General features: G+C 40.8%; 1 protein-coding gene across 6 annotated transcripts in view; it reads right to left on the minus strand.

Moving 5' to 3' along the window:
* CHCHD6 (coiled-coil-helix-coiled-coil-helix domain containing 6) overlaps window positions 1-16,481 on the minus strand; it is a 206,149-nt gene that overhangs the window by 78,175 nt on the left and 111,493 nt on the right. For all 6 annotated transcript variants that reach the window (XM_081184354.1, XM_081184358.1, XM_081184355.1 and 3 more), the window contains one exon: window positions 12,045-12,115. In XM_081184354.1, the coding sequence (XP_081040480.1) occupies window positions 12,045-12,115 (71 nt within the window). The remainder of the gene's footprint in view (window positions 1-12,044; window positions 12,116-16,481) is intronic.

Genomic DNA, 16,481 nt, shown 5'->3' on the forward strand with positions numbered 1-16,481 from the left:
ACCACAACTACACCCCATCTGTAAAATACATCCACTGGGGGAAGAAAGCTGTGCAAGAAAGCGAAGGGCTAGCATACAAGGGCGGTTTTAAAACACAGCTTACTAAACAGTCCTGAAAGGAAGAATTCCCAACATAAACACTTTTCTGTTGCAAAACTTCCAATCCTGTACATTCTACAGGGACCAGGGTGGGGTCTGATTTATTTATTTTTTAGTTTACATGAGCCACAGTAAACTTCCACTTCTCCTTAGTGGTTTTCACAATTTTCGATGCCTTTTTTCAGTGCAAAATATATTTACTTTACACAGTGTCTATCTCTAACTCAGAACATCTACCAAGCCATGTTCACGGTGGCCTTCATCAGACGCCATAAGAGTGACCTGTTTGTACAATGCACCCTCTTTGTCACTTGTAATCTACAGCTGCAACCTTCAACTCAAATGACATCAATGGTATAAACACAGGGTGCAGGTGTTATTTGATGGTATTCAGAATAGTAGCAGGTGTTAGGGCATGTAGCACAGGCAGAAATTACAGCAGTTTAGCAGGAGCATGCTTTCTAGAAATACTTCACTGGGGCAATGCCTGTGTATGGATGGAGAAGCATTCCCCAGAAGAGTGACTGGGTTATGTTTAGGCACTTGCACGCCTAAAAATGTGCAGATTCCAAAGTACTCACTCATGCATTTGTATCCCAACATGCAACGTTAGGGGAGAGACTTATTCCTATTGCGGCATGGGCTGGGTGTTTGAGAAGCACTTTAGTTCTGCAAGGCTCAAGGGACGCTGAAGCCAAATATAGAGACTGCAGTGCTTGAAGTGCTGCACAACTGCATACTTTGTTTTAATATGGCTTGCAATGTTTTGAGGACTGAGGCTGAAGTGTGAAAATAGGTAAGCAATAAAACATGTAAATCATCCAATTGCTTTGCTGCCTTGGGGACTGGTTCAATGTAGTCCATCTGTGACTGGAAAACACCACGCTAGTCCACCTCATTATCCCCAAAATTGTTATCTATCACATCTAAGGTGCAAAAATACTCTTTGTTTTTGAGCATTTCAAACAGAAATATGTTCTTGGTGGTGCAATAGTAGCCCCCCTTTTCAGTGTTTTGTTTCCTGTTGTGGCCTTCTATAATAACCCTTGGTTGGGTTGGACTAGGAAGAGCTACTTCATTCCTAAATGGCCATTACTTAAGTATAAAAGTAAAGCTCATAAACCAAGTATTATGGATTTAGCTGTGTTTCAAAGTTTGGTCACGTATTGTGGCCAAAGTATGTATTTCCAAGGTATAAAATATCATTGGGGAAAAGCCTGATTTTCCTGAAGTATGCACAGGCAGATATTTTTCTCTTTGTGAACTGAAGTCTTATTTCCCTATCAGACATTTCCCAGATATATCACTCCCCTTACAGTCTTGTTGGATACATGATGTTCATCCAGCCTAGTATTTAAGAACTCACCTGGCAGTCACAGGCAAGAAGGAACTGCCTGCAGGCAAGTAAGCAGGTTAGCAGAGGAGGGGCAGAATATTTGACACCCCCCCCCCCGCCTCTCTGCCCAGCACAGAGAGCAAGGAGGCTGGCAGAGGAGGGAGGAAGCCCCTTTGTCTGCACCCAACACAGAAATGCAGTAAGCTCCACTCCTCCCAGAAGACAAGGGTTTTGCCTTTTTGGCTGTAGAGAAACTCATGTAGGCTTATTAACAAGACACTTTCCCAAGGCACACTTTGGTTAATGCTACTGAGGTGGTGGTGTTTTTTTCTTTTCTTTTAAGACTCTTAGGCTTCTCTACTTCTTGAGGCTCCTTTTCAGTTGTGACATTCCAGCTGCAGGATGGTGGCAACCATCAAATTAATTTCCAATTTTTTGTTTGATTGTTTAAGATAATTTTTATATAGATCACTAATACATAAAGTTTCAGAGTTGTAAACAACGTAATAGAAAAGGATATAACGTAACAGAAATAAAACCTACAAATGTCTCTACGAAATCAAATAAAAAGGCAGCATTGATACTCCTAGGTTTGTCTGAATAAAAACATGCACTGGAAAAAGCCAATTTGCTGGCACATGTCAAACATCAATGTCCAGTTCATGTTACTTAAAAAAAAATCAATCCACTAGTTAGTCTAAAAATATGATTTTATCAACTACCTCCTCTACCTCCTCTTGCCAGTGCCATGTATTGTGTATCAGAATACTGCTCACCTCCTCAAAATACACTATGAGAAGAATCCATTTTACATTTCTTGTAAGTAACCTCCAGTAGGAGCTATTTTCCTGGAGCAATGAAGGCCATAATATTTGAGGCTTCATGAGACAGATGGAAAAGAAATCTCTTTTTACATACATCCAAGCAATTTTTTCATAAGTGACATTTTTGGATACTCTCAGATCCCAAAGAACAAAATTCTTCTTCTACTCTCTCTCTCTTTCAACCATCCACGGCAGGGTTAGTAGTACACAAGGGTACTTTTTTCAGTAGTAGAAATCAGCCATAATTCACTTTTTCAGCTTCATAACCTATCAAGGAGCCTTTTACCTTATGCCTGTGTGTTAAAAATCTGTGCAATTTTCCTTTCTGTAAAAAGCCCATGGGGATACATACCACATGCCAGTTTCTCCAACATAATAATTTTAAATACTCACGCCTATTAAGTTTAAGGATCCTACAATCATTAAATGGAACTCAGAGATATGGGGTCCCATATGGAGTAAATCTCTCTGGCAGCCTATTCACTGGAACGCTGCCTTGGATTCAAGGCTGATCTCTAGTGGGACAATAAGATAAAGGGCATTCTTTAAATGAACATTGATAAAAAGTGCACAGAGTGAGTAACACCCTCAGCCAGGCGTGCAAACAACAGAGCTCTTGGTAAACAGCTTCAGAAGCTCATAAAAAGGAGTCAGGTCTCCCAGGAAAGTTATCTTTTAACAACTTTCTAATCCTCCGAACACCATCATGCTTGTGTAGGTTTAAGCTTTAGAGAAAGTGTCATATCCCAACACCACACTCCTTCTTGGTGCTACCATTAATAATAATAATAATAATAATAATAATAATAATAATGACAATAGTGTCAAATTTCACAAAAGAAAGTTTAAAACCAGCCTTTAGAGGATACATCAGGAACACCTGCACTAAGCCTCAGCATCTTCACTGATTTTCCCTTCATTCCCGCCCTGCCACCCCTTAACAGATTCAGAGACTGTAAAAACATTTAATCCTCAGACACTAATCTAAATGTAACACTCAAAAGAAGACAAAGACGATGCAGAAGGAGGAAAAAATTGGCCACTGCCTTTTGGGAGTCTCGCTTTATCCCAGGAGCGAGCGCATTAATAGAGCTTGGAATGAAATGCCATTTTATTCCCTGTAGCGGGGAGGGGATTAACAAGTTGTCTTCTCTAAACCTAGTCTGCGTCATGGCTCTCTGAGCAGCGAGAAAAGGACAGGGAGTGAAGTAAAAGGTGTGGAGCACTGGCCTTTTATTTACACGCATCTCCTTTTGTGGATGATCACTGATGTGAAGAGTTTGCTAAACAGTGGAATGTGTGCAAGTGTGCGGTGTGCGTCTAGATCTAAGTCCCTAGCCTTTAATTCCACTGGCTGACACGTACACATACAAAATAACGCAGCCTTTGTAATAAAATAAAGCAGGCAATGCATTTTGTGGCGGTTCTCCAAGCCAACACAACATGCGCAGAACGAGGGCACAACAAGGAAGGTGGCAAAAGAGCTGCTAGTTTTCCAAGCTCTGATCAGTAAGGCTCCTGTTGCTAGGCGGCTCTTTGCTGGGAAAGACAGAGGGCTGGGTAATATCCAGCACAGAATAAAAGAGGAAATGTAGCAGGGAGGATATTTCTTAATGTGCTGCCAGCAGTTCAGATGTGAGAATGAACAGTCAAGTCACAGTGGATTGACCACCTCTGGGTCAATACTGATACCCTCCCTCCAGGTGAGGCCACAGGATGAAACACCTACCACTGCTTTGCTATGTCGCTTGGCACAAACCAGTTCATCCCCTTTCCTGTACAGATTTCTTCTCTTCTGAGAGAAAAAGAGCCAGACTTGTCCACTAACCTCAAAGGAACATTTTTTATTGTGTGGCCTTGTTAGTGAAGTTCCGCACAACACTCTGAAATGTTGAAGTGCTGTCATAAATACCAGTTAGCATTATTCATTCAGAGGAAATAAAAAGCCCTTTAATGCACTAGGCCACTTGTGCCAGAGCTGCAGATGGTCGAGAGGACGAGAAACTGAATGGAAAGGGATGCAACAGAAGCTTAGCAATGCCAAGGAAACAGCCTCCATAATTCGTGCTTCTTCTACTCATGCTGCCATTTGGTTTCTGAAAAGCAGGAGCTGCTGCTCGCAGCAGAGAAAATTCTGTGTCTCCGGCTTATCCAAACACGGCAAATGACACGCATAAAAGATGGTGTCTGGCAGAAGGTGACAAAAAAGGGAAACACCTTCAATGTATATATGTAAGGGAAGGAATGAGGGTCTCGTTCTAGTAATTCACCATGAGTAATGGCAAGTGGGTGGTAACACTAGAACTGGAGAGAGAGTAAATCAATTTCCTATCACACTTTTTGTAAAAACAGCTGTGTTTATGTGAACTGAGCATAAGGCTGAGAGATAGCTCCAACTTTTCCACGGAACAAGAGACACACAGAGGGCAATTCGGTGAGCCCTTTACACTAGTACAATCTTGGAAAAACCAGTGGGATACACTATTTTAATGAGTCAACTATAGACCTCTAAGAGCCGGGTTACACTATGAGTTATCCTGAGACAGCAGCTCCTGAACGGCACTTGCTGTTTACACTTTGAAGAAGTGACTCATAAGCTGAAGAAAATTTAAAGACAGAGTCAACAAGACCAGAGGGTTTTGACTCAAATCAAGTTAATCAAAGTGTAAAGTGATGATGTAAACAGCAGCCAAGTTACGATCTGTGGTAGGTGCAGGGTGGAGTTCTCTATGACCCATCAGCAACTCTACGCAGTTAGTAAAAGCATCCAGGAACTCCTTGGCTACCAAAGAAGAGCACATAACAGAATTAATCAAGCCTGACATTTGCTATTCTCAGTCTGAATAAGTCAGACAATGGTGAGGCAATACTTAAGCATGGCCACTTCCGTAAAGTGCTCTCCAGTCCAAACAGTATTATCAGATGGTTAAGACAGGGTTTAATATTGTGCCTTGTGCCAGATTACTACTTTCCATATTTGAAGGTGTGTGTCAAAAGGTAAGAAAATGTGCATGCTGACAGCGCTTCACAAGTAATGAGCAATAACAAGATGTGCCTGTTAAGTCCTACGGATTTGCATCTCAATAATTCACCTAAGGATGGGGAGGAGAAAGCTGCTTGCTCACTTGACCCTGCCTAAATTGTGCACAGAAGTCAGGATACACTCAAGGATGCCAAACTAGGATTTCCAACCCTGGCATTGTTTAACGACAATAAGCATTGATACGGCTCTTTTTGAATGTTCAAAGTGCTTTACAAACATATGCTTTATTAATCTTTACAACAAATCTGCAAGGTAGACCAGTATTACCACTGCTGTATTCACCCGGGGAGTGGAGGCAAAAGAGAGTGACTTGCCGGCTTCCAGGTGGAAAAGTCAAAATTAGAAACAGAACTGTTAGAACCCAAAACTAAGAATCTGTCAAGAATGTATAACTTGCTGTTGAAATGGAATACTCAGGATGAAACGGTGAAATCTGCTATGATTAAATGGGCACAAGATGTTGGACATAATATTATGTTTGCTGACTGGGAACAGTTATGGACCACAGGTATGAAGTTTACGGCATGTAATGCCTTAAGAGAGAATATTATGAAAATGATATACAGGTGGTACATGACCCCAGTCAAGCTTGTAAAAATCTATCATTTGCCCGATAACAAATGTTGGAAATGTAAAGAAACAGAAGGTACATTCTTTCACCTTTGGTGGACGTGCCCAAAGATTAAGGCTTTCTGGGAAATGATATATAATGAACTGAAAAAGGTATTTAAATATACCTTCCTGAAGAAACCAGAGGCCTTTCTCCTGGGCATTGTCGGCCAATTGGTGCCAAAGAAGGACAGAACTTTTTTTATGTATGCAACAACAGCAGCAAGAATACTCATTGCAAAGTATTGGAAGACACAAGATTTACCCACTCTGGAAGAATGGCAGATGAAGGTGATCGACTACATGGGACTGGCTGAGATGACTGGCAGAATCCGAGACCAGGGAGAAGAGTCGGTGAAAGAAGACTGGAAGAAATTTAAGGACTATTTAAAGAAATATTGTAAAATTAATGAATGTTAGAAGGATGTTAGATAGAAACTAAGGGGTTTCCAGCTGTAATGCTTTAGGAGATACGAAAAAAAAAGGTTTATAAATGGGTAAAAGCTTAATGGTAAGGATTTGCTGAACTAACAAATTGAAGTGGAATACAAAGAAGGGAGGTATGAGGAGGTCTGGGGAAATAAGCGTAAGGAAGATATGGTATGGAAAATTATTTGTTTTTTAACTGTTTTTATGTTGTATTTTGTTTCTTTTAATTTTTTTCATTGTTAAAAAAAACTTTAATAAATATCTTTTATTTGGGGGGGGGGGGAGAGAGTGACTTGCCTAAGGGCAACCACCTACCGAGTCCATAGCAGAGCATGAGACTTTTAATCACAGGGTTGTGGGTTCGACCTCCACATTGGTCAAAAATTCCTGCATTGAAGGGGGTTGGACTAGATCACCCTTCGGGTCCCTTCCAACTCTGTGAGTCAATTCTGTGACTTCCTGACTCATGGGTCTCTTGGTCACCACTCCATCTTAAATTAGAATTTCCCTCTCCCTCAAATGTAAAACTCACCTGTTCATAACAATGAAAAAACCATTCCCCATAGAATATAAAAAGAGCCTGCTGGACCAGATGTCTGTGGGAAACCCACAAGCAGGACCCAATCACAAGAGCCCTCTCTCCTCCTATGGCTCCTAGTCACTGGTCTTCGGAAGAGCTACTGCCCCTGACCGTGGAGGCAGAGCACAGCAATCATGGTCAGTAGCCACTGATAGCCATATCCCTCCATGGATTTGTCTAATCTTCTTTTGAAGTCATCCAAGTTGATGGCCATCACTGCCTCTTGCGGGAGCGAGTGCCGCACTTTAACTATATGGTGTGTGAAGAAGTCCTTTCTTTTATCCGTTCCAAATCTTCCAACATTCAGCTTCACTGGGTTGTCCACAAATCTTAGTGTTATGAGAGAAGGAGGAAAGCATTTCTCTCTCCACCTTTTCCATGGCATGCATAATTTTATATAAACATACTTCTATCTTAGCACCTCTTATTCACCTTTTATCTAATCTCCACTCCCCGTATCATTTTGGTTGCCCTTTTCTGAACCTTCTCCAACTCTACCATATCCTTTTCGAGGTGAGATAACCAGAACTGAGGACAGTATTCTAAATGTGGTCACAATACAGATTTGTATAACAGCATTATGAACGATCCACCTGCTGCTGCACACTGGGTCAATGTCTTCGTCAAGCTATCCACTATGACCCCTAGGTCTCATTTCTGGTCAGTCACCCCCAGCTCTGGCCCTTTAGGTGTATAAGTGGAGGAGGGGAGCTTTTTTTGCACCAAATCTCTTTCGCCTGCAGCTTCTTTCTTTGTAGGAGAAAGATGTGCAAAGTAACAGCTATCTTCGGTAAGTCAACTGCCAAAACCCCACACAAAGGCCTCAGTGGGGCACCATCTGGAAATATAATGATGGAATTAAAGAATGAGTTGGCAGTGCAAAACAACGAAGTGAGAATAATTACAATGTGGTATTAAGTGAAATGGAAAGCATTGTTCAGGGGCACGTAGTAGAGAAGGAGCATGTAACAACTTCAGCCAAAAACAAATAGAGCAGGGTGCGGCAGAGGATGCTTCCTAAAACCTTGCTTGAAATATTCTGGCTAGAACAACCAGGATGGAATTAACAGCAGTCTTGACTTTTTGAAGAATGCCTCATAATACAAGAGGCGAATGTGTGCCGCTGGTCCCTATCCAGTAAAAAAATGTGGAGGGATAGGATGAAGCCCCAAAAGGAATGCACTGAAGATAAAGGAAATATTGGCACAACTAAAAACAAGAAATATAGGACACAACCGCTGATCTTAATCTCTTCCTGCAGGAAATCCCAAAGAACCTGCATATTTCTAATTATTGCTTTCTTGCCAACTAGAAACATAGTTCTGGAAACATATTTGGCTTTGATATCATCTTCCTGTGTTCTAAGACAACTGAAGAAAAGGCTGTCATAACTTAATTACTGCTTTCCAACTTTTGAAATATTTATTACAACAGCAACTTGTTTTTAAGAGAATGTACTCTACAAATATATGCAGCATGTTGGCAACTCTGTTTTTGTTGTTGTTTGCTTGGTTTGGTTTGGTTTTTTTTTTTTTATGGAACAGCAACATGCCCATGCCTGTTGAAGGTTGTTGCAGCAAACTCAAAAGTGAGACTTTTAACAAGTCAGCACCAATAAGCAGCAAATGCAGTACAAGTAGTAGACATATACCACGCTGCAACCATCCACATTATTGTTTGTCTGTATGGGAAACCTGTCCATCTCTGCTTTATGAGACATATTGCCCAAAGTGTCCCAGGTTCCATATATATATATATATGGGATAGCTCCGCCAGTAGATTTGTAATCTCATGGCGTGATTGAGGGTTAGGCAGCGTGATTGAGGGTTAGGCAAGGTGACCCTCAGAGTCCCTTCCAATTCTACCATTCTATGATTCTGAATGTATAAAACAAAGCATGCCATTACGCCATATAAGAATAGAGTGCTCCGTTATAGATCCCATTTAGTTATCCAGCATCGAGATCCAATGCATTCCGAGAAGAACAGATCAATAACAAAATGTTCTGCCTTCTACTTATTGTTCCAAATAAAAGTGTACTGCAGTGGCATTAGCATACCAGTGTCTTTCTTATCAGCAAAAGAAACAAAATCATGTCATACTGCATAAAAATAATCAATTTGTGACTGGCCTCTAAGAATTCAAAACTGATGTGTTACCTTTTCCATTACTACAACATAGCATAGCTTTTTCCCTACCAATTACCCATTTTTAAGGCAGGCATGTTTCCAATGCTGGGATGTGGTGAGCCATGCTGCCACAAGCACAAACTAAACTACCTCTTGGGGGGAGAATCTGAGTTTACATCAGAAAACAAAGAGAACAACCGTAATATTGGACCCACTGCTGCTATGTGCTTTGTAATGTTACCAATCTCTTTTAGGAAGTCTTTCCAAAACCCTTCTACCACTGGGTAGAGGTTGCCAATATGTTCCTTTTGAACTGTCACATCTCCAACTATCTGCTGATCCCTTCCCCATCATTCTTGCTGGTTGAACCAGAATGTATCATCACTTTTGTAGTATTTTTTTTGAAAGTTATCACTTGTATGAGCAGATAATGCCCCCCCCCAAAAAAATGGGCTCTTGTGTATCATTTCACCTATATCTGTCTTTTCCATGGATTTGATATTTCTTAATCTGATCATAGTAACATCTATCTAGAGGTAGTTTATTTTTGAGACCATGCCATTGTAGCTTTTCTTAACAGCCAGGTAAACCTTTCAAATGGTATTACTGTCCTGGTGGCCTGCTTTTTAGTAAGATGCCTTTGGGATTAATAGAGGTATTTAATAGATGTTTTTGTGATAAAATGTCAAGCATCATGCAGTTCTAGCCAATCTGCTGGTGTATCTTGTAATTTGTGCTTCATTTTGTCTTCTGACAGGGGTCTTCCTTACAAAATAATAATAATCTCCTAATCAATATAGTTCCTGCACCTTCCATCTTGCAAAGCATTTTCCTTTTTATCTTAGCTATATTCCCAAATATATTCCAACTTAGAACGGATAAGCAGCTAACTCCTAAACTACAGAGGTCAACTCATCTTTGTTAATTGGTCTTCAGTGCCCATTATTTTCTGATCTTTCCTGGGAGGAAATCATCAAAGCCCTCTCAATGCAAGGAGCGGAGAAGGCAGCTCCCTAAGCATCATCTCTTACGCCTTGGAGATTCAAAGTCTTCTCTAGACTGCTCTGCAACACCCATACTCACATGTAACCTGTGGAAAACCCAGCAGAAGCCTTCTGTGCCAAATTTTAAATGCCTGCTGAAAAGTATCTGACTTTTGTCATCACTCCCCCTGGGTATCTCATCGTAGTATTCGGTTGCTTACTAGTGTGGATTATTATATCTGCTCTAGCATTGTCAACAAAAAAGAATCCTCGAAAGGAAGAATTCATTTGTTTATTAAAACATGGGGAATACTATGCTAGACATCTCCATCCTATAAATGGATTTAGAATATGAAACATGTATTAAAGTGACAAAAATGAGGCATAAAATATCATATACATATTGGCTTCAAGATAAAAATACTATTTTAAGAAATGTAGCACATGCTCTGTTAATTAACACCTAACGTCTAATTTGTCATCATTTATTTGCCTGTTGCACAAAAAAGCAACTCTTAATCATCTAATTGATATATTTGCTTCAAGGGCCATTGCACACAATATGGCCCAATTATACACATTTTCTAATGCAGGTACATTTTGCAGGTTGCCTCAGCCAACTGGGAGCGCCTCGCAATGTGTCAGAAGCATGTTAAAATGCATGTTTCTTTCAAGCACTATATATTATTGACTTTTGTGCATATGCTAAACATGTACAATGTACTGCAATTCTTATGCATTGTCCTTTAAATTTCACGGAATGTATTAACTTAACCCTTCCGTTTACGAAAGAAGAAGAAGAAGAAGAAGAAGAAGAAGAAGAAGAAGAAGAAGAAGAAGAAGAGTTTGGATTTGATATCCCGCCTTTCACTCCCTTTAAGGATTCTCAAAGCGGCTCACATTCTCCTTTCCCTTCCTCCCCCACAACAAACACTCTGTGAGGTGAGTGGGGCTGAGAGACTTCAGAGAAGTGGGACTGGCCCAAGGTCACCCAGCAGCTGCATGTGGAGGAGCGGAGACGCAAACCCGGTTCCATAGATTACGAGACTACCGCTCTTAACCACTACACCACACTGGCTCACAAAGCAGTGTGTGTGTGTGTGTGTGTGTGTGTGTGTGTGTGAAGGTAAAGGGACCCCTGACCATTAGGTCCAGTCGTGGACGACTCTGGGGTTGCGGTGCTCATCTCGCTTTATTGGCCGAGGGAGCCGGCGTACAGCTTCCAGGACATGTGGCCAGTATGACTAAGCCGCTTCTGGTGAACCAGAGCAGCGCATGAAAACGCCGTTTACCTTCCCACCACAGCAGTACCTATTTATCTACTTGCACTTTGACGCGCTTTCAAACTGCTAGGTTGGCAGGAGCAGGGACCAAGCAACGGGAGCTCACCCCATCGCGGGGATTCGAACCGCCGGCCTTCTGATCGACAAGCCCTAGGCTCTGTGGTTTAACCCACAGCGCCACCCGCGTCACACACACACACACACACACACACACACACACACACACCAATAGCTATTTGGCTTATAGTGGAAATGTAGATTTCAATGCTTCAGGGCTTCCTATAGCTCAGGTCATGTTCATATACTCCTCCTTAACTCTAAGAGACATGCCTCCCTGACTGCAGCAACATACTTTCCCCATATGGCAACTACAAAAATATTTGTATTTCTGGTCTGTCAGACTTGGCTCCTATCAGGTTTGGGGCAGGGTAGAAAGCAAAGTTGAGGAAGGAGCTAAAGCCAGGCAATGGACAGAGCTGCACAATCCTGGCCTAAGATGGAGCAGAAGCCCTGTCCTTCTAAAGTGTGAGGAAGTGTGACCTGGATGCACAGTATCTACTCTGCTCTACTATGACACTTCTTGGCTGGTTTCCATGTAATTCCCTGCTTTGGCCAAAACTGGGTGGAAGCATGCAAAGTGAATCCCCCTCAGGACCACATTGAGCCAGCTCCTTCTGGAAAAATAATATTGTTTTTAATCTGTTGATGGGATAACAATTGCATTCTTACCTGATCTGATCTTCTGCATTGGTAACTGCCTCATTGTATTGATCCAAGGTCATCTTGTAGATTTCAGAATTCTGAAAGTTTAAAAAGGCATCACTCAGCATTACAAATTAATGTTTGTTAAGCAGCATAGTCCAGTACAAAGGCTCTTAAACTGATAAAGGCAAGCAGGACATATGCTATACATTAAAGCACCAAAAGGGAGGGGCAACAGGGATGAAAATGCTTGCAAAAATAAAGGATTCTGAAGCTCATCATCATCATTTATACCCTACAGATAAAATAATAGCTAAAAACAAACCAGTGAGCTTCACCATGTATCATTTCATACATGAGTGAGAATACTGCACTGAGTGAGAATGAGCAAATTAGCAGCACACCTCCAATCCAAAGAAAATATACTCAAGAATTGGACTTTCAGGTATATGGGAAAAGTTCTCCTAGCAACTGCTGGTGCCCTTCTGAGAGATAAGCTTCAAGCTTGGAGATCCACAGGTCTGGCAAGGGCAACGTCAACCAGTCATTATTGTAAAGGTATAAATAACCAAATCAGAAACAGAAAAGGCAGATTAATTGAAAAGCAAGTATCCAAACATTAGCCTTTTTATAAGTCAGGGTTGGGGAAAAGGATCCAGTCCATAGGATGGATTGATGGGTGGAGCTGCCCATTAATCGCCTGACATTACAATAGTATCAGGTGACCCAAAGTAAAAATGTTCCTGTGTGGTACAGCTCAAATTTAATCAGACAACACAAAGAAATTTTTGCACTTACATCAAGCCATACTCTGAGGGTTTGCCGGGAGTGAAACATACCTGCTCTGGACAGCAATCACAACAGAACTTGCTGTCAATGTTGATCAGCTGATCAGCGCTGACAGCAAGCCTCACTCACAAAAAACAGTTGGGATCACACTTTAAGGTTCCCAATTGTTCCTTTGGAGCGGGAGGGTGTGGTTTGTGAAAACAGCCTCATGGGCCAAATTTGACCCAAAAGCCAAAGATTTTACACCCCTGTTATAAACAATCTCTTGACAGCATCCTACATTTACTTTGATTAAACTCCACCTGAACTCAGACACCACAGCAACTTTTCAAATATAGTAACTTCACTTTGTGAAGTAAAGCAATGTATGAAATTTTATCCAATTCAGGAGAAAGCTGATCTTCCCTAGCCTTCATAAATAAGTCTTAAGACTGCAAATAATGCACAAGATATTCATTGCTTTATACTTCAGTTGTAAACTGGGACTAAAGTTGTATGCCCCAGGCCCTATGCAACCTAAACAACTTTGAACAATTATTTCATTCCACCAACCCACTGGGGAAAGGAATCATTTCCCAACTATATTGTCTACCCTTCCCTTATTTCTTTAATACCAAAATGGGGGGGGGGGAGAGATTTTGGAGAAGAACTAGAGGAACAACTTTGGAATTGTTTTTTGTTTGGATCTATCTCAAATAGGAATTGAGAAAATCCTCTAAACATACACCGCTTGTATATGTGCCCAACAAGACTGAATAAAATTAACAGCAATACATCCAAACTCCGCTGGTGGGAATGCACTTTGAGGTGTTTTTGAGGAGACCCAAGGGCATTTTATGCTGTCTAGTGAGGAGCAATGAGCGTAAAATAAATTCTCTCACCTGGTGGCAGTGAGAGGTTTAACAGGAAGGGAGAGCAGACAGAGGGGTACACTCTTGGCTGGAACTCCCTTCCTCCCCGCATCGTAAGATGCAGAGAAGATGGGGTGCCATAACACCATCATACTCAATGGGCTGGTAATGTTCTTTACAAGGCTCTTGTGAGGAGAAAGATGGAAAGAAAACAAATCATGTACACCACCCTAGCTTCTTGAAGGAAAGGTGCAAGACAAATGTGAGAATGAAGTCCTATTAAAGAACAGTTCCACACATACAGCAAATTGTGCTTGTTATGGATTATCTGCAGCAAATATACAGTGTATATGACAGGCGCACATCCCAAAATATCCAGATATAAACACTGATGAACCTTGGCCCAAACATGATTGTCACATAAAGCATGGAACGATTCCTAGCCCTTTCATCTATGCAACATAAGCAAATGGCATATGGACACATTTCCTCTGTAAACTTGCTGATTAACAGTGAGAGGCTAAATAGATAAACACAAATCTAAATAATCAATTCAAATAAAACAGTGTGTGACAGAAATTTTTTACTGTGTAATTCCCTTTCTGGAGGATCCTTGCCCTTTTCAGATTGTATCATGATTCTCTCTGGTGTTATTTTCCTTCCATTTCCTCAGGACAGCAGCTGAAACAAAGTTTTATTCCTGCATTTACTTTTATCCTCCAGCAATGTCTAGCCACAAAGCTTAGGGAAAATGGAACTTAAACAGAAAAAAGACCACTCGTTATGCTTACAATCTTGCCCCTTCTCAGATAGATTTGTATTTCTGTCCACTTCCCTACCACTTTCCTTGCAGAGTTCATAAATTAACAGGTTCATATAAGCATGCTTTGATATTCCTTTCAAATTTGCTATATGAAAGCATCATTGTTAGATGTATCTTTATGCATGACACAAAGAAGCCCAGCAGGGAATTGTTTTCACAGGTTTGCAATAAAAAAAAACTCTTTCAGGAACTGACAAATTGCAGATGAGGCTTCACCTCAAAATGTCAGCTATCTGTCAGTCTGTCTGTCTATCGATGTGTGTTACATAATGGTTAATTTTATTTCACTTTAGAACTTTAAAACACTCTGTCCTCTCCCTCTCTCAGGTCACCAGCTTGGAATGCAGATTTTAATAGCACCTTCCCTCCCACCTGCACTGCACAGCCCTGCAACTCCCTGCTGTTCCTCACTTGCCTCTGAAAAACCCAAAGACCTGTGCCTCCATTAATTAAAATTGCCATTAAAAATTAAATATTGTGAATAAGTAGGTGTGAGCATTATCTCCATGGGTTTCATAAATCTCACTGTTTCTCCAATTACTTCTCAAGCAATTTTCATATTTCATACTGTCTGATTTCTCATAGGACCTGGATTTGCAAGATCAAAACGATGACAAAAAGTAGAAAAAAGCAAGCAAGAGCGGAAGGTAGCAAAATGAAACATTTTGCAGGCAACAGGAAGGAGCCCCATCAAATTCTATTAGCCAGCAGTGATCTGCAACGAAGGAGCAGCAGGAATGGAAAATAAGAACAAATATGTTGTACATAAGGCTCAGCATGAAGCTGGGATTTAACCCTAACCCTAAGACTGAAAACAGAAAAAGAAATTGATTAACAGGGATGTTTTCCAGGTGTGTTTTATAAAATGATTACAGAAGAATCTTTGGCTATAGTAAACACATCAACAAGAGGGCAGTACTTTAGTGACAAGTTTGTTAAAAAAAAACATGCACACAAGGCTATCACCATGTATTTATCCTGCACAAGTCTCAGTTAACTTTCCATCAGCTACTCAAAACAACATGATAAAATCAAAGTTCACTATCAAAACCCCAATACAATGCAATACAGTACAAAGCTACAACTTAAAAGTCAGAAGTAATTAAACTTCTTACTTTCAACAATAAAAAGAAATACAGGCTAGAGTGTCTTACAAAAATTGATTAGAGTCTAGTGGAACAAAAGTAGTTGTAATGGCTGGCAAGTCTGTTTTGGGAGTGTGTTTCCACTCCCTACCAAGAATGTCCTACTCTATTGCATTAGCAGATTGTGCCCTCCCTTCAAGTAACTTGAAGAGCATATTTTCATCCTTGGTTCTAAGAACACAGGATACAATTTCTCCACGAATACCTTCTTTGTGCACTTTCCTGTTGCTCCTCAAAGCTGTGGAACAGCTTTGCCCTCTCTAAACACCAAGCTAGGCTTCTCTGTCAAACAGCTCCACTTCTACAAAACTTCTACTTGGAGAAGGAAACTGAGCTTCACCTTTCCTTCACCATTACCAGTTAAGCTTCCCTTTAAGACCAGGCGCTTCCTAGACACCATACTGGCCACAGAAGTCCTTCCTCGAGACTTGTAGTCCATCAGAGCAACCAGTTAGGAAGAGGATGCCTCAATAAGTCTTTAGTTGGATTTTAATCATTTATCTTAAGTGTGTCTATGCAATTTCCCTTTGGACTTGGGACTACAGATTTCAAGCATGGTTAGCTGCTCGTCAACTTTGCTAATAACTTCCAGCAGATAAGTCTGAAATAAACTGAAAGATCTAAGGACCAGCCAGTTGATTATAAGTGTCAGATATTGAATACAAGGCCTGAAATCTGAGATTATAGGCATGTGCTTAATTTTATGTTTTTTTCTAAGGAAACTCTTATTAGCATAAATTTACAGGAGCAGAAGGAAAAGAATTTGATGTCCAGGATTTTATAGCAATTCATATGCTGCCATTTTAATGAATGCTGGAGCGGCTCCGAAGTCTGAATACACAACAAAAATGCAATG

This window comes from Podarcis bocagei (assembly GCF_964188305.1).
Source record: "Podarcis bocagei genome assembly, chromosome: 2".
In the NCBI taxonomy this organism is placed as follows: domain Eukaryota; kingdom Metazoa; phylum Chordata; class Lepidosauria; order Squamata; family Lacertidae; genus Podarcis; species Podarcis bocagei.